Below are 23,243 nucleotides of genomic sequence, written 5' to 3'. Positions count from 1 at the left end.
GGAATTCCACAAATTCACAACTCTCTGGGTGAAAAAGTTTTTTCTCACCTCAGTCTTAAATGACGTCCCATTTATTCTAAGACAGTGGCCCCTGCTTCTGGACTCGCCCAACATTGGGACCATTTTACCTGCATCTAGCTTATCCAGTCCTTTTATAATTTTATATGTTTCTATAAGAGCTCCCCCTCATCCTTCTAAACTCCAGTGAATACAAGCCTAGTCTTTTCAATCTTTCCTCATATGACAGTCCCGCCATCCCAGGGATCAATCTGGTGAACCTACGCTGCACTGCCTCAATCACAAGGATGTCCGTCCTCAAATTAGGAGACCAAAACTGTACACAATACTCCAGATGTGGTCTCACCAGAGCCTTATACAACTGCAGAAGAACCTCTTTACTCCTATACTGAAATCCTCTTGTTATGAAGGCCAACATTCCATCAGCTTTCTTCACTGCCTGCTGTACAGAAAGCTAATGGAACTGCCTGCATTTGGCCCATATCCCTCTAAACGTTGCGATAGTCCCTGCCTCGACTACTTCCTCCAATAGCGCTTCATTCATACACCCGCCACCCTTTTGGTACCCCTCAGGTTCTGATCCCCACCTTAAACAAGGTATGGAAACTGAACTATCATGGGCGGCACGGTGGCGCAGAGGTAGAGTTGCTGCCTCGCAGCGCCAGAGACCCGTGTTCCATCCTGACCACGGGCGCTGTGTGTACGTTCTCCCCGTGACCTGCGTGGGTTTCCTACGGATTCGCCCGTTTGCGCCCCCAACCAAAGATGTACGGATTTGTAGGATAATTGGGTTTTGTAAAATTGTAAAGTCTGCCTCCTCCCCATAACCCCCGACACCCAGAGTTGTGAATCTGTGGACATTTCACCCAGAATTGTGTAATTCTGTGGAATTCTCTGGCACAGAAGGCAGTGGAGACCAATTCACTGGATGGTTTCAAGAGAGAGTCAGATTTAGCTCTTAAGGCTAACGGGTTTAAGAGATACTAGAAATTGCCGACAAAGGCCTTTTCAGCTTTAGATCGGTGAGGGTCTAGAAATTACTGGGTGGTGGAAACAGAAACCATTACCATATTTGAAAAGTATTTGGATGTGTGACATTGCCAACAGGAACAGAATTGTGGACTGAGCACAGGAATGCTGGCTCGAGCCAATAGCTGCTTTTACTTGGATTGATGGGACTCCTTCCCTGCCATAAATTCCAGCATTTGGCAGTGGTGTTGTCCCAAACTTCTGAAGCTGTTGCACTTCATTGTGGTAAATTTGGGAGGCATTGATGAAGTTCTTTGTATCTTTTCTAACCACAGGTGGAGTCCCAGAGGACTGGATGGTAACCTTCATTGTTCCTTTTTTTAAGAAGGAAACTAAATGCACTAGTCCCATCTGCCCACGTTTGGCCGTATCTCTCTAAAACTTTCCAATCCATGTCCAAAAGACTTTTAAATGTTACTAGACCAAGTGCAGACCCGTTGGGTCTGCTCCCCCAATGGTGTGATCCCCCAACCCAATATTCGTCCAATGGAACTGAAGCCGTCCCCAAATGTAAGATTCCAGCACTCCCCTGCCTCCCTCAGCAGTGGATTAAAAAAAAAATCAGATTGCACCTCCCCTGCCTGCTGCAGCAGTGAAAGGTTCAGAGTGTTCCTGTCTTGCAAGTTTGTTTCGAAGTGTGTTGGAAGCTGATAGGAAGGAGCAGCCGTCAACAAATCAAAAGGCAGAAAGTCAACGAATCAAAAGGCAGACAGGCAGCCGGTCGGACGGATGTCGGACGGATGGGGCGAGAGTTTTATAGAATAATAGATAGATAGATGGGGGAAAAAGCAGTAACGGGGCACTGATTTTGGATGATCAGCCATGATCATGTTGAATGATCATGGATAGGGCAGGTATGGAGGGATATGGACCAAGCGCAGGCAAGTGGGACTAGGGTAGATTGGACATTGTTGGCCAGTATGGGCGGGTTGGGCAGAAGGGCTTGTTTCCACACTGTATGACTCTATGAATGGTGGTGCTGACTTGAAGGGCCGAATGGCCTACACCTATATTTAAGGGGGAGTTAGAGGTGGCCCTTGTGGCTAAAGGGATCAGGGGGTATTGAGAGAAGGCAGGTACAGGATACTGAGTTGGATGATCAGCCATGATCATAGTGAATGGCGGTGCAGGGTCGAAGGGCCGAATGGCCTACTCCTGCACCTATTTTCTATGTTTCTATGTTTCTACCTATTTTCTATGTTTTCTCTGTTTCTATGACACTAAAGGAATTTTAATCCTTTAATTCTGAGGCTGTGCCCTCTGGTCTTAGACTCTCCCGCTAGTGGAAACATCCTCTCCACATCCAGGCCTCACCTTCTCCCTTTCTCCACAGACCCTCTTCCACCTGTGCCACTACGCCGCGTGCCAGGAAGCCTTCGCCGACCCGGAGCGCTTCCGGCCGGAGCGATGGCTCCGGAACAGAGGGGGCGAGGAGAAGCCGCACCCCTTCGCCTCCATCCCCTTCGGGTTCGGCACCCGCACCTGCCTGGGCAAGCGGGTGGCGGAGCTGGAGATGTACAGCATGATCTCACGAGTAAGCAGCAACCAGTGCGGGTGGGCGGGCGGGCGGAAGCGAGGGCGGTGTCGTCTCCAAACCTCCCCGACTCCGGGGCTGAGAGGGTGAAGTCATGGGCCTGTCCCACTTAGGCGACTTTTTAGGCGAGTGCAGGAGCTCGTCACATGGCTCGCCACGCGGTGTGTGTCTGTATCACCTTGGCTTTGCACCATGTGAATTTCAGACAGCGCTCCCCCCGCTTGCCCTGGCCCCCGCCTTTGCGATGTGTTTGTGTGTGTGTGTGTGTGTGTGTGCGTGTGTGTGTGTGTGTGTGTGTGTGTCTGTGCGTGTGTGTGAGTGTGTGTGAGTGTGTCTGAGTGTGTATGTGTGTGTGTCTGTGTGTGTGTCTGAGTGTGTATGTGTGTGTGTGAGTGTGTGTGTGTGTGCGTACGTGAGTGCGTGTGCGTGTGTGCGTGTGCGTGTGCGTGTGTGTGTACGTAGCACTAAACATTATAATGTACTCTAAACTGTACTCTACTCTAAACTGAACTTGTTATCTGGATGCTTTCAAGAGAGAGCTAGATAGGGCTCTTAAAAATAGCGGAGTCAGGGGATATGGGGAGAAGGCAGGAACGGGGTACTGATTGGGGATGATCAGCCATGATCACATTGAATGGCGGTGCTGGCTCGAAGGGCCGAATGGCCTACTCCTGCACCTATTGTCTATTGTCTAAATACTGTATTGGGGGCGCCATCCTGTATGGGTATGGCTGCCCAGCGTGCACCTGCCTGTTTTCTCATCTCTTTTTTTTATTTTTAGTGAGTCAAGTGTTTTGTTTTTGGAGGTCTATTCTTTTTTTCTAAGGGGTGGGGGGTGGGGGGGGGGGGGAGGGGGAAACTGCTTTTCTGGGTCCCTACCTGGTTAGAGAGGCGGTTTCCTCCGAGCAGCATCTTGACCCGTCCACGCGGCCTTCCATCGGGGTCTGGAGCGGCGATTCCTGAGGGGACTGGCCAGAACCTCGGCTTCGGCGGAGTCGGCACAGTGCTGGAGCGCTATCGCGGATCGGAGCGGCGATGCCATGCCCGGGTCGCTGCGCTGGAACTCCGGTGAGCTGAAGGCCGTCGATGAGATGAGAAAAATATTTTTCACACAGAGAGCGGTGAATCTGGGGAATTCTCTGCCACAGAAGGTAGTTGAGGCCAGTTCATTGGCTATATTTAAGAGGGAATTAGATGTGGCCCTTGTGGCTAAAGGGATCAGGGGGTATGGAGAGAAGGCAGGTACAGGATACTGAGTTGGATGATCAGCCTTGACCATATTGAATGGCGGTGCAGGCTCGAAGGGCCGAATGGCCTACCCCTGCACCTATTTTCTATGTTTCTATGTTTCTATGTCACCAGTCCTGACACCAAAATAATGTGACAACAGCAGGCAGCATCTACAAAAGATGATGCCTGTAAATTTGTTGCCTGTAAATATTCAAATAAAGGGATCCTGTATACAGAAGCCAGTGGCACGTGGTAGTCTTTGACCCTACCACTTCACTATTTACCACAAATACATCGATAGACATAACTTCTGCATGCATTAGTTTACAGAAAACAAAACATAACAAAAAATGACAAATTGAATGAGCCCTTCTAACATTACAACACTTAGAACTTCACAGGAGTGTTATTAAATAAAATGTGACAAACAGAAGATATTAGAACTGATGAAAAAAAAAGCTCAGTAGACTACAAGAGTATGGGCATCAATGTCAAGGCGGGTATTAGGTGCCCATCCTAATTTGCCCAAGATGGTGAGAAATATTTAGGGATTTTATAAACAAAACATGGATTTGTCAATTTAAGACTACTCAATCAAAACGTTTGGAAAAATATACTGTCAGGGTTGTACGTAAATATCACAACCAAAATCCAAACGCCTAAGAGCAGCAACTGGGAATGCTAGAAATCAGTGAAAATAATTGATAGTTTTGTCCAAGTTTGCAGATGGTAGGAGGAAAGGTTGAGGAAGCAGGGAGCCTGCAGGAAGACTTGGACAGGTTAGGAGAATGGGCAAAATAGTGGCCAATGAAATACAACGTGGATGGTTGTGTACTTGGGTGGTAAGAATAAAGATGTAGACTGTTTTCTAAATGGGGAGAGAATTCAGAAATTGGAGGTTCAAGGAGATGCAAAGGGACTTATGCCCCTGTCCCACTTAGGAAACCTGAACGGAAACCTCTGGAGACTTTGTGCCCCACCCAAGGTTTCCGTGCGGTTCCCGGAGGTTTTTGTCAGTCTCCCTAATGGTCGAAAGTGGTTTCCGCGTAGTCGAGCTTCTTCGATGTTCCGGCGATTATTTCAAAAAATTCAAAACCGGCCGCGACTAAAAATAGGTTGCCGTTTTAAAAATCGGTAATTTTTTAGTTGAAGCCAGTTGCGATGCTAGTTGAAGGTAGTTGCCGGAGGTTGCAGGTGGTTGCCGGAGGTTGCAGGTAGTGGAAGGGAAGACCTTTTTTTCACCCAGTTTTATTCCACTAGGGAGGTCTTACCTTCCACTACCTGCAACCTCCGGCAACCACCTGCAACCTCCGGCAACCACCTGCAACCTCCGGCAACCACCTACAACCTCCGGCAACCACCTTCAACTAGCATCGCAACCGGTTTCAATTAAAAAATTACCGATTTTTAAAACGGCAACCTATTTTTAGTCGCGGCCGGTTTTGAATTTTTTGAAATAATCGCCGGAACATAGAAGAAGCGGAAACCACTTTCCACCATTGACGACTGACGAAAACCTCCGGGAACTTCTGGGAACCGCGGGGAAACCTTGGGTGGGGCGCAAAGTCTCCAGAGGTTTCCGTTCGGGTTACCTAAGTGGGACAGGGGCATTAGGAGTGCTGGGACAGGATTCTCAAAAGGTTAATTTGCAGGCTGAGTCAGTAGTAAGGAAAGCAAATGAAATGTTAGCATTCATGTCGAGATGACTAGGATGTAAAAGCAAAGATGTTGCGTGCTATCCAGTCAGCGGAAAGACAATGCATGATTACTATCGAGCCATTGACAGTGTATAGATATATGATAAGGGAATAACGTTTAGTGCAAGGTAAAGCCTGTAAAGTCCGATCAAGGATAGTCCTTGGGTCACCAATAAGGTAGTTAGTAGTTCAGGACTGCTCTCTGGTTGTGATAGGATGGTTCAGTTGCCTGATAACAGCTGGGAAGAAAATGTCCCCGAATCAGGAGGTGTGAGTTTTCATACTTCTGTACCTCTTGCCCGATGGGAGAGGGGAGAAGAGGCCAGTGTGCGACTTGTCCTTGATTATGCTGCCGGCCTTGCCGAGGCAGCGTGAAGTATAAACAGCTGGGAAGAAACGTTCCCTGAATCTGGAGTTGTGCATTTTCACACTTGCGTAGCTTTTGTTTTCTGTGTCTGTGTCTGATTTCCGTTCCTCTTGTTGTTTCCCTCAGCTGATCAAGAACTTTGAGGTCCGACCCGACCCAGAGGGGAAAGTGGTGATGGCCAAGACCAGGACTCTGCTCTTCCCTGGGAGTTCCATCAACCTGCAGTTCATCGACAGGGTGTGAATGAGTTCAGACCCACCCTCCTCCCTGCTCTTCACCACCTTCCCCCCTCTCCCCACACACACATCTTCCGTCTTAGCAACTCCCGTAGTGCCAAACTGTGGTCTGACTGTTGCGGTGGTACAGTGGTAGTGTGCCAACACTAACACTATCCTACACGCACTAACACTATCCTACACACACACACTAGAGACAATCTACAACTTTTAACAAGCCAATTAGCCGACAAACAGGCACGTCTTTGGATTGTGGGAGGAAACCGGAGCACTCGGAGAAAACCCACGCAGGTAATGGGAAGAACGTGCAAACTCCATACAGACAAGCACCCTTCGTCAGGATCGAACCCGGGTCTCTGGCGCTGTAAGGCAGCAAATCTACCGCTGCACCGCCGTGCTTGGTAGCTCTCTCAGTGTGATCTTGGAAGTAAGTTAAGAGCCTGTCCCACGAGCATGCGGGGCAGGCCGTTGCTGCGCGGAATTTTTGAACACGGTCAGTTTTTCGGAGCCCCGCGCGATGTCGGGACCAGCTCCGCACGACTCCATACGGCTCGGGCGATCGAAGTGGGACCGGCCCCGCGAGGCCGTACGGCTCAAGCGACCACGTTAGGTCGTGCTTGCCGCATGGAGTCGCATGCTCGTGGGACAGGCCCTTAAGTAAGTTTATTGGCCAAGTATTAACATACAAGGAATTTGCCTTGGTGCTCCGCCCACAAGTAACAACATGACATACAGTGACAGTTACGAATGACTCAGAAAACACTAAACATTAATAATAATAAAACATTAATGATAAAACACCATTGATCAAGCATGTGAACCAACAAAATACCAGATCAAAGGGAGGCTGCAGATTTTTGGCTGTTGAGTAGAGCAACTACTCGTGGATAAAAACTGTTTTTATGTCTGGCTGTGGCAGCTTTGACAGTCCGGAGTCGCCTTCCAGAGGGAAGTGCTTCAAAGAGTTTGTGGCCAGGGTGAGAGGGGTCAGAGATGATCTTGCCCGCTCGCTTCCTGGCCTTTACAAGGATCATGAATTCTTGAGTAATCTGCGAATTCCCATCAACACACAACACAATGACCCCCCGTCTACCGATGAGGCTATTCATAGTTCTAATTGCCACAAGCTAACTTTGGCCGTGAGATTTCTCTGCTTTCGGCCTATAATCTTTGTGAACTTTATAATCTTTTTTTCTTGTGCCATTGGTTGGTTAAGATGTAAAACAAAGAAAGTAAGAGCGCATGATGTAATCCTTGACATTGTCCTTTTCTTTGGCAGAATGATTTTCATCTTGAAAATGTACATGATCTCCCTTTATGTGAAATAAAAAGATATTGTGGTCTAAACATAGTCATTCAACGGTTAATTATTTGGGGAGAACATAAGGCACAAAGTGCTGGATTAACATAGAAAATAGGTGCAGCAGGAGTAGGCCATTCGGCCCTTCGATTCAATGTGATCACGGCTGATCATCCAAAATCAGTACCCCGTTCCTGCTTTTCCCCCCATATCCCTTGATTTATTTTGTCCCAAGAGCTACGTCTAACGCTCTCTTGAAAACATCGGGTCAGGCACCATCTCTGGAAGTGGCGGCGCTGCCCTAGCAGCTGTGGCTCGCCTGCAGTCCATTTGTCTTTTCTCTTTTTGTTTTCTTTTGTCCCATTGTTACAGTTTATTTTAGTTGTGTATGTGTTGGGGGGGGGGGGGGGGGGGGGGAGCTTGCGGCCTCCAACTGGGACCGACCTCGAGGCTCCGGAGGCAGAGCCAGCCAGGACTTACCAACGCGAGGCTGGCCGACTTCGGGTCTGCGGCGGTGGCGACCCGACTTCGGATCCTCGGCGGCTTCGGCCGCGGGCCCAGTGGACGACATTGTCGGGAGCTCGCAGGTCCCGGGTTGGTGACCTGTTTTTCCAGAGCTCACGCAACAACAGCTTCGTCCGCTGGACTGGAGGGCGGCAGCTTCGACCGCCCCGGGCCGCGGAGTTTGAACCGGCACGTTCGCGGAGCTCGGATTCGCCCGCGGGAGTTACCATCACCCGGCGGGGTCACAACATCGGAAGCCTGGATCGCCTCAGCGCAGAGGGAGAACAAGGAGGGAAGAGACAAGGACTTTAAAACTTTTGCCTTCCATCACAGTGAGGAGGTGCCTGGTAGACTTACTGTGGTAGAAGTTAAATCTGTGTTAAGTGTGTGTTTTGTTACTTTATTCTATGTTATGACTGCAAGGCAGGAAATTTCGTTCAGACTGGACAGTCTGACTGACAATAAAGGATAGAAACATAGAAAATAGGTGCAGGAGTAGGCCATTCGACCCTTCGAGCCTGCACCGCCATTCAATATGATCATGGCTGATCATCCAACTCAGTATCCCATACCCGCCGTCTCTCCATTCCCCCTGATCCCATTAGCCACAAGGGTCACATCTAACTCCCTCTTAAATATAGCCAATGAACTGGCCTCAACTACATTCTGTGGCAGAGAATTCCAGAGATTCACCACTCTGTGTAAAAAATGATTTTCTCATCTCGGTCCTAAAAGATTTCCCCCTTATCCTTAAACTGTGACCCCTAGTTCTGGACTTCCCCAACATCGGGAACAATCTTCCTGCATCTAGACTGTCCAACCCCTTAAGAATTTTGTAAGTTTCTATAAGATCCCCCATCAATCTTCTAAATTCTAGCGAGTACAAACCGAGTCTATCCAGTCGTTCTTCATATGAAAGTCCTGCCATCCCAGGAATCAGTCTGGTGAACCTTCTCTGTACTCCCTCTATGGCAAGAATGTCTTTCCTCAGATTAGTCTCTTTCGTCCCAAGAGCTAAATCTAACGCTCTCTTGAAAACATAGGGTCAGGCACCATCTCTGGATGCAAATCTGACTGATTTTCCCCTCTCACCTTAATTGCCTATTTATATGACTGTTTTCATGTACTGTACTCTTTTTTGTTTCTCTATTAAGGATTTTACAGTTTAAGGATAACGGGGAAATCTTTTAGGACTGAGATGAGAAAAACATTTTTCACACAGAGAGTGGTGAATCTGTGGAATTCTCTGCCACAGAAGGTAGTTGAGGCCAGTTCATTGGCTATATTTAAGAGGGCTGATTTTAGATGATCAGCCATGATCATATTGAATGGCGGTGAAGGGCCAAATGGCCTACTCCTACACCTATTTTCTATGTTTCTATGTTTCTACTACATTTACATAGTATATGTAGAAACAAGGAACTGCAGATGCTGGTTTATACCAAAGATAGACTCAAAGCACTGCTTTCAGGGGTCATGGGTGAAGGCAGGAGAATAGTAAGATTAAACGAGAACTTACCAGTTTGAAGTTTGATCTTGATTTTATGAGGAGTTACGATGAGCGATTACGTGAAGAAGGGCCGTCCGTCTGCGTGCGCGTCAATCTTCAAAGCAGCGGTGTTAAATCACAGATAAAAAGAAGACCTGAGAATAGTAAGATTGTGAAAAACTTGAACTTCCATATGACCTTGATAGTATGAGGGTGGGAGCGGTGGGCACGTAATCGCTCATCGTAACTCCTCATAAAATCAAGATCAAACTTCAAACTGGTAAGTTCTCGTTTAATCTTACTATTTTACTTCGGAGTCACGTTAGTGACTACGTGAAGATTTCAAAGCTCTGTGATTTTACGCCGGTTACGAATCCAACGTCACACACTGAATGGATTGACCATGGATGCGTGTAATCATTAAAGCAGTCAGACATTACGTAGTTAAGTAAAGAAACTGATGCTTTAAATGAAAGAAAAGTTTAAAAAAAAGTTACTCCTCCCAACCTTGGGGGGAAACTAAGGGACAGAACTTAAAATGGTACGTGCAAATACCCCCAGTCCGGTTATGGGTTTGTTATAAAAACCGGTGGACCGTTATTTCATTCGTCCATCCTGCAGCCACTAGGATGTCATTAAGGGGCACGTCCATAGCTCTTGCTGCCGACGTAGATGCAGCCCTGGTGGAGTGAGATTTAACGATATAAATGTTCACTCCTGCTACCGCCATTACCTCCTTTGACCATTTGGAGATGATTTGAGTTGATACCTTCTGGTGTGGTTTTTATGGCTGATGAGGACCGATTGTTCTGAGCCTCTGAGGTTCTCCGTAACTCTCAGATAGTGGTGTTAGTACGTTACCACACACACAACCATTGGTCCTCTGGATATGCCAAGAACTGGATCTCCATCCCTGGCATTCCTGGCCTGCTCTGTTTTATCAGGTTCCTGATTAGGAATGTTATGTTGTTCATATTGGTGGTCATGTAGTCCAACTGTAACTTTTGCAGTGTCTGGACTCATTGTCAGCATGCCACATTCAGGGTTAGTTACAGGCGGTTCCCACTGTCAAAGTAGGGTTTGTACCACGCTCACATCCCATGTGTCAGTGTACCTTGGCCTTGGAGGTATTAAGTTGTAAATTCCCTTCATGAATTTTGTTGTAAAGGGGTGCGTTCCTATCGACCCATGCCCTGCTTCCAGCATCAGATAGGAGGAGAGTGCGCCTCTGGCACTATAGATTGCACTATAACTTTGTTTATAGTTATAGTACAGAGTTGATAGGAACTCCAAGACATCCGTTATCCGAACTGTGTTGTATTTGTTCGGACAGTCCTATGCCTTGACATGGCCTCCTCAGAATCTGCAGACCAACAAGTTAATACATTCATGTAGTGGATGATTGCTCCCTGTAACTGGGTTCACTAGGAGGTCCCTGCTCTTGGGCACAGCCATAACTGGCTGGACTATAATTCCCAATTTTTTTGGGGACCAGGCTTGAGTAGGCCAATCTGGCACTACCAATATGCCTGTGGCTTAGTCTTGCTTGATTTTGGTCAAGCATCGGTTTGTGAGACAAATTGGCGGAAAGCATACATAAACATTCCTCCCCAATTGAGGGAGAAAGCATCCACTGCCTTAGCTCCTGGATCCAGCTCGCAGGACACATATCTGGGTAACTGATGTTTTGGTCTAGATGCAAACAGATCAATATCTGGTATGCCAAATCATGTAGTTATTTTGTTAAATACTGTCTGATTCAACATCCATTCTGTGTTGTTATTAAACATTCGTGATCCAGCATCTGTCACCGTGTTATATCTACCTCGTAGATTTCCCAAATATTCCTCTCGATACACCAGTGCCAAATGAGGTTCGACAATCTGTCGTAAGATACAGATTTTACACCACCCTTGTGATTGATATATGCCACCGCAGTGGTGTTATCAATCTGAATTTGAACAAGCACAGGTTGCATATCGCTACAGAAAACCTTGAGTCTACATTGTGCCCCCAACAATTCTGGGTAATTGATTCCCTGTGTTGGGGAATTACAGACTCCTGCTCATTCCATCTGCCCCCACAGGCTCCCCATCCTTAGCCGCTTGCATTGGTCTGAACCACCGATGGCTTTCGAGCAAAATTTCCCTTGAGCTGTCTCTCGTTCGTTATCCACCATAGTTTATCAACAATGGCCTCTGCTGGTAATCCATAGTTTTGCCAATTTGGCCTGCATGTAATCTGAGTGTTCGTTCCTTTGCTCGCTGTAAATTCTGGTAACGCAAAGGCCCGTGACGTACTGCTGGAAATGCAGGTACTATTTGCCAATTACACTCGCTGTTTGCCTGATAGATGGCTAGTATTTGACTATCAGGTCATAGCAGGCTTACTTAATCTTGTTGTTTGCCCCTCGGCAAAGTCACCAACATATTTACTGTTTTTAATAGTAAATCCTAGGTAATCAATTACCCTTGTAGGTGTCAATTTTGATTTAACTGGATGGATGAGGTAACCAATTCTTTCAAACAGGGTTTTGGTTTGCTTTGACTGATGCTTCTGCCAATTCTTGGTGACTCCAAATTGAAAATGTCCTCCAAATATGCCATTACTATGTGGTTTTGAGACCTTTGTAGTCCCAGAATTGGTTTCCGTAGTTTAGTCATAGTCTAGGAGCTGCTGTCAACCCATTTGGCAGAGCCATGCCATCCAGTTAAACTTCAAATATCTCCTGTTCTTAGTGAATAGACACCGAATAGTATGCATCTTTGAGGTTGATGCATGCCATGTGACCATTTTATAGGAAGCTCCTATAAAACAGTTGTTAGACCGTAACAAAATTTTACTGTTCTGAAAGTCTATACTGCTCAAATGAGTTAAACCTGGATGAAGTGACATCCTCCATCTGTCACCTGTCCTGGAAGGCAATCCTGCCCATAATACTGGGCCTGCCTCGAAGACAATTCCGGTCCGAGTTCCAAGTCTGCTTGGAACCTATGTATGTTGTGCAGTAAAATAATCACATGTTGTTATCTGTTTTTTAAAACCAGATCTGAAATTCATGTTATTGTCATTTTGAACAAAAAACACAAGAGTAAAATTACCAACATGTAACTGGTCCACAATCCCTTGTTTCGGTAAACCCAGACCCACCTACCTCCATGGCTACCGGTGGTCTTGTGGTAAGCCCAAAGGCCCCTGATGCGGGTTTCATATTTCCGTGCCCAGCTTTCAAGCTACCACCGGCTTCAGTGAACTGCTTATCCCCTATGGAGGTGTGGGGTGTGTTTGTCGCCTACTGATGAAGTTTGCTTGTCGTTGTACCTTGATTGGTCCGACAGCTTTTGCTTCCTTCTTCTGGTCTTACCTGAAGAGAGGATTCGGCGGCTGGTTTCTCCAATGTCACCCTGATAGCGCTGTTCCCTTGCCGGCATTTGTGCGAATATTCTGCCAACTGCTGGCTCTTGAGGCCATATGCATGTGCTTCAGTATGTTCATACTTTAAATTCGAGATCAGTTACCTACTGATCACTCACACTCCCCTCCACTGACAGTGAGATTTGTAGGCAGCCCTGAAAACAGCTGCTGATTATTGATTATACCTTTAATAATCCTTTACAGGAAATTACAGTGCCATGACAGCTTCAAGACAGACATAACACCACACATTTCCTCAAATGGCTTCCAAACTTAACAAGTTAAAATACAAGTTAAAATACAAGTTAAAATACAATTAATTTAAAAAAAAGTGCAGTTATTTATGCGCATTATATAACCTTATAGCAGCTGGTAAACAGGACTTCCTATGTCTCTCAGTTTTGCACATTGGTGCAATCAGCCTCTGACTGAAGATGCTGCTCTTGATCACCTTCAGGGCATGGAGTGGGTGAGTGGGGTTGGTCATTATTGAACCCAGTTTGTTCAGAGATCTGGCCTCTGCCACCTGCTGGACCGTTCGTTGCTCAGCCCCGACCACTGAGCCGGCCTTCCTGATCAGCTTGTCCAGTCTGTTTTTGTCCGCTATGCGGGCGCCATCTCCCCAACAGGCCACAGCAAAAAACAGAGCACTGGCCACCACTGAATGGTAGACACTGCACAGTAGGGGTTGGCAGATGTTAAATGACCTCAGCCTCCTTAAAAAATACAGTCGGCTTTGTCCCTTCCTGTACACCGCCTCCATATGACACTTCCAGTCCAGCTCACTGTCAAGCTGCACCCCAAGGTACCTGTGGTTAGCGACCACCTCCACCTCAGTGCCCTTAATGGTGATTGGTGTTGCTTGAGTCCTCCTCCTCCCCCTCCTCCCCCTCCTGAAGTCCACAACTATCTCCTTGGTTTTTTTGGTGTTAAGATGGAGGTTATTGTGTGCACTCCACTCCACAAGTTACTTATTATGTCTCTATACTCCTCCTCATTGCCCCCTTTAATGAGGCCGACAACAGCTGTGTCATCCGAAAACTTCTGCAAAAAGCAGCTGTTGGTGTTATATTGGAGATCCGCTGTGTAGATGGTAAACAGGAACGGAGCCAGCACAGTTCCTTGTGGAGCCCCTGTGCTGCTCAAGATGGTGCCCGAGACACTGTTCTGTAGGCGCACGTACTGTGGTCTGAGGGAAAGGTAATCCAAACACCACAGTACCAGTGATGGATCCACTTTCATCTTCTCCATCTTCTCCCCTAGCAGTCGGGGCTGAATTGTGTTGAAGGCGCTTGAGAAGTCAAAAAATGTAATCCTTACAGATGCATCAGTAGTGTCCAAATGTGTGTACACCCTCTGCAGCATGTAAATGAGGGCATCATCAACACTGATGTTAGGCTGATATGCAAACTGTAAAGGATCCATTTGATTTGACACACTAGTCCTGATGTAGGAAAGGACAAGTCTCTCAAATGTCTTCATTATATGTGAAGTGAGCGCTACTGGTCTGTAGTCATTGTGGAGAGTGGGATGGGTCTTCTTTGGGACAGGTACCAGGCAAGATGTTTTCCACAGCCTTGGAACCTTCTGTAGACGCAAGCTCAGGTTGAACAGGTGTGTTAGAATACCACACAGCTCTGAAGAGCAAGTCTTCAGTAGCCTTGGGCTGGTGTCATCAGGCCCCACTGCTTTCCCTGGCTTCAGTCTGTCCAGCATCACCTTGACCTGAGCAGTATGAAGAGTCATGGGTGGGGCTGCCGGTGGAGTGGGAGGTGGAAAGAGGGGACTCCGTACAGGTGACATCTCAGGAGTGATGGAGAGAGGGATGGGAGGTGGAGAGGAAGCAGCAATGGTCAGCAGACCAGGTGGGGGAGGCTGGGGTGGTGTGGGGCAGTCAAATCTGTTGAAGAATCTGTTCAGATCATCAGCCAGACTCTGTTCACCATCAGGCAGTGTACCACCATTCTGCTTCATGCCCGTGATCTTTCGCATTCCAGCCCATACCTGCTTCACACCATCTTGCTGCAGCTGTCGTTCTAATTTGAGCCTATAGGCTTCTTTCCCCTCCTTAATCCTCACCTTCAGTTCCTTTTGAAGTTCTTTGATTTTATTCCTGTCACCCTCCCTGAAAGCCTTTTTCTTCTCATTTAGTAAGGCCTTCAGGCTGCTGGTAATCCAAGGTTTGTTATTAGGGTAGCAACGAATTACCCTGGGTGGCATGATGTCATCATAACAGAAATTGATGTAATGGGTAATGCATTCTGTTAGTCCATCAATGTCTTCCCCATACTCCTCACAGAACGCATCCCAATCTGTTGTCTCAAAACAATACCTCAGGGCTTCATCTGCCTCAGGATACCAGTCTCTTGATGTTCTGATGGTGACAGGCAGTCTTGTGGTAAGCCCAAAGGCCCCTGATGCGGGTTTCATATTTCCGTGCCCAGCTTTCAAGCTACCACCGGCTTCAGTGAACTGCTTATCCCCTATGGAGGTGTGGGGTGTGCTTGTCGCCTACTGATGAAGTTTGCTTGTCGTTGTACCTTGATTGGTCCGACAGCTTTTGCTTCCTTCTTCTGGTCTTACCTGAAGAGAGGATTCGGCGGCTGGTTTCTCCAATGTCACCCTGATAGCGCTGTTCCCTTGCCGGCATTTGTGCGAATATTCTGCCAACTGCTGGCTCTTGAGGCCATATGCATGTGCTTCAGTATGTTCATACTTTAAATTCGAGATCAGTTACCTACTGATCACTCACACTCCCCTCCACTGAGAGTGAGATTTGTAGGCAGCCCTGAAAACAGGTGCTGCCGCAGGCCCCTGAGGATACCTGCGCTGACATGGCCCCTCCAGCGGACCTGAATGAGATTCTTGCTTTGGGTCAGACTGAAACTGACCGTGGATGCTCCTCTCCTCAGAGCAGGAGACATTTGTGCAGCCCTGAAACAGGTGCCGCTGCCTGCGGGTTCTCCATAATTCCCGGGCTGATAACTCCCTCCTTTGGAGTATATCATTGTGGAGTTTTGTTTTCCCCATGTGCGAGGCTGCTGGCACGGCCTGCTGTAGAGGCCCGTGCTGATACTGCTCCCTCCTTCGGAGCAGATCATTGTTGGAGCAACTTCTCCATAAGTTGCTCCATGTGGGAGAGTCGTCCTCAGACGCTCTCCGTTGAGGGAGGGTATCCCTCTTCCCCGGACTCATCTGAGTCAACGGGTGTCAGACTTGCGGGTGGTTTTTACGTCCCGCAGGGCCACCACGGAGCTCCTCCTCCTGCACCAAGTCTTTCCTGCCGGTTCTGCCGGGGGTAATGTCGGGAACAAGACCGTCGCCCGCTACTGGGAATGCTGCGGTCTTCGGCAGCCGACTTCCCCGCGGACCGTCTCCTCGACATCTGGGCCCTGAAACTACAAAAAAGCTTAAAGTCCGAGAGAACGCAGGTAAGTAGTTCAACTTTCCTTATCTGCCGATCCTGGCGGCTGGGAGGACACAGTGCCTCTCCAGTCCGTCATGCGCGTTGCGTTCAGACGTAATGACGCGCACGCAGACGGGCGGCCCTTCTTCACGTAGTCACTCACGTGACTCCGAAGTAAAATGGGGTTAAGAAGGAAAGATCAGCCATGATTGAATGACACATTAAACCTGATGGGCTGAATGGCCTAATTATCCTATCACTTATGAACTTACGAACTAACTCAGCAGGTCAGGCAGCATCTCTGGAGAACATGGATAGGTGACGTTTCGGCACCTGTAGGTTTGATTAGACTGTAGGAGGAGAAGCGTTGGGAAAGGGCTTATGGTCTCCACATGTCCTATGTAGGAAGGAACTGCAGATGCTGGTTTAAACCAAAGATGGACACAAAATGCTGGAGTCACTCAGTGGGGACAGGCAGCATTTCTGGAGAGAATTTCGTATTTCGGGTCGAGACATAGAAAGAAATAGGTGCAGGAGGAGGCCATTCGGCCCTTCGAGCCAGCACCGCAATTCAATGTGATCATGGCTGATCATCCCCAATCAGTATCCCGTTCCTGCTTCTTCCCCCATATCCCTTGATTCCCTTAGCCCTAAGAGCTAAATCTTGAAAACATCCAGTGAATTGGCCTCCACTGCCTTCTGTGGCAGAGAATTCCACAGATTCATGACTCTCTGGGTGAAATCGTTTTTCCTCATCTCAGTCCTAATAGACCCTGCTCCGGACCGACGTCAGGGGGGAAGGGAGATGGACAGATAAGGAAGTGTGAAGGTGTGAAAACGGGGCAAAGGGAATGGAGATCAAGGACATTGTGGAATAGTTGGGAGAAGGTAAGGGTGGAGAAGCTTGTGTGGACCTGAGATCCTGAGAGCGATGCCGTCTGGAGCTATACTCCTGGTAGGGCCACCCATGGCGGTAAGGTCGAGGGGGAGGTCTCTGACAAAGAGCAATCCAACCAAGACCTCAACGGTGGAACAGGCGGAGGACGATGGCTGACCTTAGTGGAGCTAATGTCACAACGGCTGGGAAGGCGGATGAAGGTAGCAGCAGAAAAGATCCCACCACAGAGCAAAGATACTAGTGCGGAGATAGAAGCCGGTTACGGAAACATCCTCGTAAAAATAAAAGTTTGTTGGTAAAATCTTCTCATTTTCAGAATTATAATTTATTAACACAAACTGTTCCCCCGCAACGTTGATCACACTGCGAGTCGGGTCGGGTTGTGTTACTGAAATGGATGAAAAAAAGACCCACGTTCCGCTCCGTTGCGTATTACACGTCAGCCCATTGCATTTAGAAGGAGTGGTCTATTTTGCTCCGCTGTAGGATCTTTGCTCAAGTCTGAAGAAGGGTCTCGACCCGAAACATCACTCATTCGTCCCGTCTCTCCAGAGATGTTGCCCATCCCGCTGGGTTACTCCAGCATTTTGTGCCTGGTCTTCACCCTCATGGTAGGTCTTGTGGCCAATGAGGAAAAGGTGAGATGCAACGAGACCTGGGTGTCATGGTACACCAGTCATTGAAAGTAGGCATGCAGGTGCAGCAGGCAGTGAAGAAAGCGAATGGTATGTTAGCATTCATAGCAAAAGGATTTGAGTATAAGAGCAGGGAGGTTCTACTGCAGTTGTACAGGGTCTTGGTGAGACCACACCTGGAGTATTGCGTACAGTTTTGGTCTCCTAATCTGAGGAAATACATTCTTGCCATAGAGGGAGTACAGAGAAGGTTCACCAGACTGATTCCTGGGATGGCAGGACTTTCATGTGAAGAACGACTGGATAGACTCGGCTTGTACTTGCTAGAATTTAGAAAATTGAGGGGGGATCTTATAGAAACTTACAAAATTCTTAAGGGGTTGGACAGGCTAGATACAGGAAGATTGTTCCCGATGTTGGGGAAGTCCAGAACAAGGGGTCACAGTTTAAGGATAAGAGGGAAGTCTTTTAGGACCGAGATGAGAAAATCATTTTTTACACAGAGAGTGGTGAATCTGTGGAATTCTCTGCCACAAAAGGTAGTTGGGGCCAGTTCATTGGCTATATTTAAGAGGGAGTTAGATGTGGCCTTTGTGGCTAAAGGGATCAGGGGGTATGGAGAGAAGGCAGGTACGGGATACTGAATTGGATGATCAGCCATGATCATATTGAATGGCGGTGCAGGCTCGAAGGGCCGAATGGCCTACTCCTGCACCTATTTTCTATGTTTCTATGTATGTTACAGGGTTTTGCACACTGTTTTAAAAATAGCGTATCCGTTATCTATGAGAGACTCAAGAAACTGCAGAGACCGGTATCTTGAGCGAAAAACAGAGCACTCGAGGAGCTCAGTGGGTCAGGCAGCATCTGTGGAGGGAAAAGGACATTTTGGGTCTGGATCTTTCTTCAGAATGAGGTCTGAGACTGCGTGAGTCCCCGACCATTGAGGCAACGACAGAGTTGATTCATTTCCAATACCATCTCTTCCTGTGGATCATAGAGTCGTGCAGCGTGGAAACAGGCCCTTTGGCCCAACTTGCCCACACCGACCAACATGTCCTGTCCACACTAGTCCCACCTGCCTACATTTGGCTCGGATCCCTCTAAACATATCCTATCCATGTGCCTGTCGAAATGTTTCTTAAACATTGCAATAGTCCCTGCCTCAACTACTTTCTCTGGCAGCTTGTTCCATACACCCACCACAATTTGTGTAATAAAGTTACTCTATTAAATCTTTCCCCCATCACCTTAAACCTATGTCCTCTGGATCTCGATTCCCCTACTATAGACAATAGACAATAGATGCAGGAGTATAGAGCCTGTCCCACGAGCATGCGACCTGCATGCGGCAAGCGCGACCTAAAGGGCCGGTCCCACCAGCATGTGCCTGCATGCGGCAAGCGCGACCAAACCAGAAGCGGGAGCCGCGCGGAGGACGAGTGAGTGACGTACGGCCTCAACGCGGCTGCGGGCCGGCAGGCCGTTGCCGCGCGGAATTTTTGAACACGGTCAGTTTTTCGGAGCTCCGCGCGATGTCGGGACCAGCTCCGCACAACTCCATACGGCTCCGGCGATCGAAGTGGGACCGGCCCCGCGAGGCCGTACGGCTCAAGCGACTGCGTTAGGTCGTGCTTGCCGCATGCAGTCGCATGCTGGTGGGACAGGCCCTTTAGGTCGCGCTTGCCGCAAGCAGGTCGCATGATCGTGGGACTGGCCCATTAAGCGATTCGACTCTTTAGCCAGCACCGCCATTCACTGTGATCATCCACAATCAGTACCCCCGTTCCTGCCTTCTCCCCAATATCCCCTGGCTCCGCTATCTTCAAGAGCTCAATCTATCTCTCTCTCTCTTTGCTCTGGGTAAAAGACCCTAAAAAATCACCCCTCATCCTCCTGCACTCCAAGGAATAAAGTCCTAGCCTGCTCAACCTCTCCCTATAGCTCAGGCCCTCATGTCCTGGCAACATCCTCGTAAATCTTCTCTGCACCTTTTCCAGTTTGACAACATCTTTCCTGTAACATGGTGACCAAAACTGAACCCAATACTCTAAATGTAGCCTCACCGATGTCTTATACAACTGCAACATGCTATACTCAATCATCAGATGGTCAAGTTGGCCATTTAGACAATAGACAATAGGTGCAGGAGTAGGCCATTTTTCCCTTCAAGCCAGCACCGCCATTCAATGTGATCATGGCTGATCATCCCCAATCAGTACCCCGTTCCTGCCTTCTCCCCATATCCCCTGATTCCGCTATTTTTCAGAGCCCCATCTATCTCTCTCGTGAAAGCATCCAGAGAACCGGCCTCCACGGCCTTCTGAGGCAGAGAATTCCACAGACTCACAACTCTCTGTGAGAAAAAGTGTTTCTTTGTCTCCCGTTCTAAATGGCTTACTCCTTATTCTTAATTTAGGCTTAACCTATCTAGCCTGAAGTCTCCCCCACTCTCCCAGAGTCTGTAGGGTCCTGACCTGAAATGCTGCCTATCCATTCTCTCCACAGACGCTGCCTAACCCGTTGAATTCCTACAGCGTTATCTGAGATATTTGTGGTGGCCTACACCATGGATGGCACTGTAGCACAGCAGTAGAGTTGCCAGAGACCCGGGTTCAATCCTGAATACGGGTGTGGAGTTTGCACATTCTTGCCGTGACTAGCGTGGGTTTTTCCCGGGTGCTCCGGATTCCTCCCACACTCCCAAAGACATACTGGCTTGCAGGTTATTTGGCACTGGTAAACATAGAAACATAGAAAATAGGTGCAGGAGTAGGCCATTCGGCCCTTCGAGCCTGCACTGCCATTCAATATGATCATGGCTGATCATCCAACTCAGTATCCTGTACCTGCTTTCTCTCCATACCTCCTGATCCCTTTAGCCACAAGGGCCACATCTAACTCTCTCTTAAATATAGCCAATGAACTGGCCTCAACTACATTATGTGGCAGAGAATTCCAGAGATTCACCACTCTGTGAAAAATGTTTTTCTCATCTCGGTCCTAAAAGATTTCCCCTTTATCCTTAAACTGTGTGACCCCTTGTTCTGGACTTCCCCAACATCGGGAACAATCTTCCTGCATCAAGCCTGTCCAACCCCTTAAAGAGCCACCCCAATAAACCAACTGCCCGTCCTCGCTGGTATCGCCACAGCCAACATCAGACGAGAAGCAGCCACGCTGGCCCTCTCTCGAAAGGCACAGACCAGTGAATCCCATCTCCTCCATCAGATCGTCACGGAGACACCAGGACAAGTGCGCCTCAAGTCACGGCGCCCCTTAGCCACGCAAGCCAAAGAGCTGCTCTGCACAACACCGGCTGACGCTTCTAAGGCCGCCTGGGTCAAGACGAGATGGAGAGACCAGTGGAAGTCAGCGGAACCATCTAGGCTACATCAGTACATCAATGACCCCATGGACGTCCCTGGCCAGGACCTTCCCCCGAAAGCAGTGGACAACCCTCAACCGCTTGAGGACGGGCGTCGGACGCTATGGAGTAGCGAGGAAGAGGTGGGGGCCTCCTGCGAGTGTGGGGACCCAACACAGGCAGTGGAGCACATCGTCACCAGTTGCCCCAAACACCGGCCACCGAATGAATGGTGAACGAGGTCTGATTAACCTGGACGTTGACACGTTGGCCTGGCTCGCCTCAACCGAGCTGCAGGTCTAAAAGACACACGTCAGAAGAAGAAGAAGATTGTAAGTGGTCCCTAGTGTGTAGGATAGAGCTGCTGTACAGGGATCGCTGGTCGGTGTGGGCTCAGTGAGCCAATGGGCCCATTTCCGCGCTGTGCCTCCAATCTAAACCCTCTAAATGTTCAGGAGGGATAATATTCAATATTCAGGAGAGATAGACAGAAAGGGAAAGGAGGTGGGGTAGCGTTGCTGGTTAGAGAGCAGATTAACGCAATAGAAAAGAAGGACATTAGCTTTGAGGATGTGGAATCGATATGGGTAGAGCTGCGAAACACTAAGGGGCATAAAACGCTAGTGGGAGTTGTATACAGGCCACCTAACAGTAGTAGTGGAGTTGGGGATGGCATCAAACAGGAAATTAGAAATGCGTGCGACAAAGGTAAAACAGTTATAATGGGTGACTTCAATCTACATATAGGTTGGGTGAATCAAATTGGCAGGGGTGCTGAGGAAGAGGATTTCTTGGAATGTATGCGGGATAGTCTTCTAAACCAACATGTAGAGGAACCAACGAGAGAGCAGGCTATTCTAGACTGGGTATTGAGTAATGAGGAAGGGTTAGTTAGCAGTCTTGTTGTGCGTGGCCCCTTGGGCAAGAGTGACCATAATATGGTTGAGTTCTTCATTAGGATGGAGAGTGACATTGTTAATTCAGAAACAAGGTTCCTGAACTTAAAGAAAGGTAACTTTGAGGGTATGAGAAGTGAATTGGCCAAGATAGACTGGCAATTGATTCTTAATGGGTTGACGGTGGATATGCAATGGAAGGCATTTAAAGACTGCATGGATGAACTACAACAATTATTCATCCCAGTTTGGCAAAAAAATGAATCAGGGAAGGCAGTGCATCCGTGGATAACAAGGGAAATCAGGGATAGTATCAAAACAAAAGATGAAGTGTACAAATTAGCCAGAAAAAGCAGCCTACCAGAGGACTGGGAGAAATTCAGAGTCCAGCAGAGGAGGACAAAGTGCTTAATTAGGAAAGGGAAAATAGATTATGAAAGAAAACTGGCAGGGAACATAAAAACTGACTGCAAAATCTTTTATAGATATGTGAAGAGAAAAAGATTAGTTAAAACAAATGTAGGTCTCTTGCAGTCAGAAACAGGTGAATTGATCATGGGGAACAAGGACATGGCAGACCAATTGAATAACTACTTTGGTTCTGTCTTCATTAAGGAAGACATAAATAATCTGCCGGAAATAGCAGGGGACCGGGGGTCAAATGAGATGGAGGAACTGAGTGAAATCCAGGTTAGCCGGGAAGTGGTGTTAGGTAAATTGAATGGATTAAAGGCCGATAAATCCCCAGGGCCAGATAGGCTGCATCCCAGAATACTTAAGGAAGTAGCCCCAGAAATAATGGATGCATTACTGATAATTTTTCAAAACTCTTTAGATTCTGGAGTAGTTCCTGAGGACTGGAGGGTAGCTAATGTAACCCCACTTTTTAAAAAGGGAGGGAGAGAGAAAACGGGAAATTACAGACCAGTTAGTCTAACATCGGTAGTGGGGAAACTACTAGAATCAGTTATTAAAGATGGGATAGCAGCACATTTGGAAAGTGGTGAAATCATTGGACAAAGTCAGCATGGATTTATGAAAGGTAAATCATGTCTGACGAATCTTATAGAATTTTTCGAGGATGTAACTAGTAGAGTGGATAAGGGAGAACCAGTGGATGTGTTATATCTGGACTTCCAGAAGGCTTTCGACAAGGTCCCACATAAGAGATTAGTATACAAACTTAAAGCACACGGTATTGGGGGTTCAGTATTGATGTGGAT

At 47.8% G+C, this 23,243-nt stretch overlaps 1 protein-coding gene across 2 annotated transcripts in view; it reads left to right on the top strand.

Annotated features, from left to right (window-relative positions):
• The window catches only part of LOC116975590 (sterol 26-hydroxylase, mitochondrial), a 68,970-nt gene extending 62,616 nt beyond the window's left edge, over positions 1-6,354 (top strand). The window contains exons 8-9 of one of the 2 annotated variants that reach the window (XM_033024891.1): positions 2,381-2,581; positions 6,002-6,354. In XM_033024891.1, coding sequence (XP_032880782.1) covers positions 2,381-2,581; positions 6,002-6,118 — 318 coding nt within the window. In that variant the 3' untranslated portion in view covers positions 6,119-6,354. The remainder of the gene's footprint in view (positions 1-2,380; positions 2,582-6,001) is intronic. The other variant, XM_033024892.1, reaches the window with a different exon arrangement.
• Positions 6,355-23,243: the final 16,889 nt, after the last annotated feature.

This window comes from Amblyraja radiata, chromosome 7 (genome assembly GCF_010909765.2).
Source record: "Amblyraja radiata isolate CabotCenter1 chromosome 7, sAmbRad1.1.pri, whole genome shotgun sequence".
NCBI classification, from domain to species: domain Eukaryota; kingdom Metazoa; phylum Chordata; class Chondrichthyes; order Rajiformes; family Rajidae; genus Amblyraja; species Amblyraja radiata.
The sequence above is the reverse complement of the archived record's forward strand: the minus strand, read 5'-3'. Positions and strand labels throughout refer to the sequence as shown.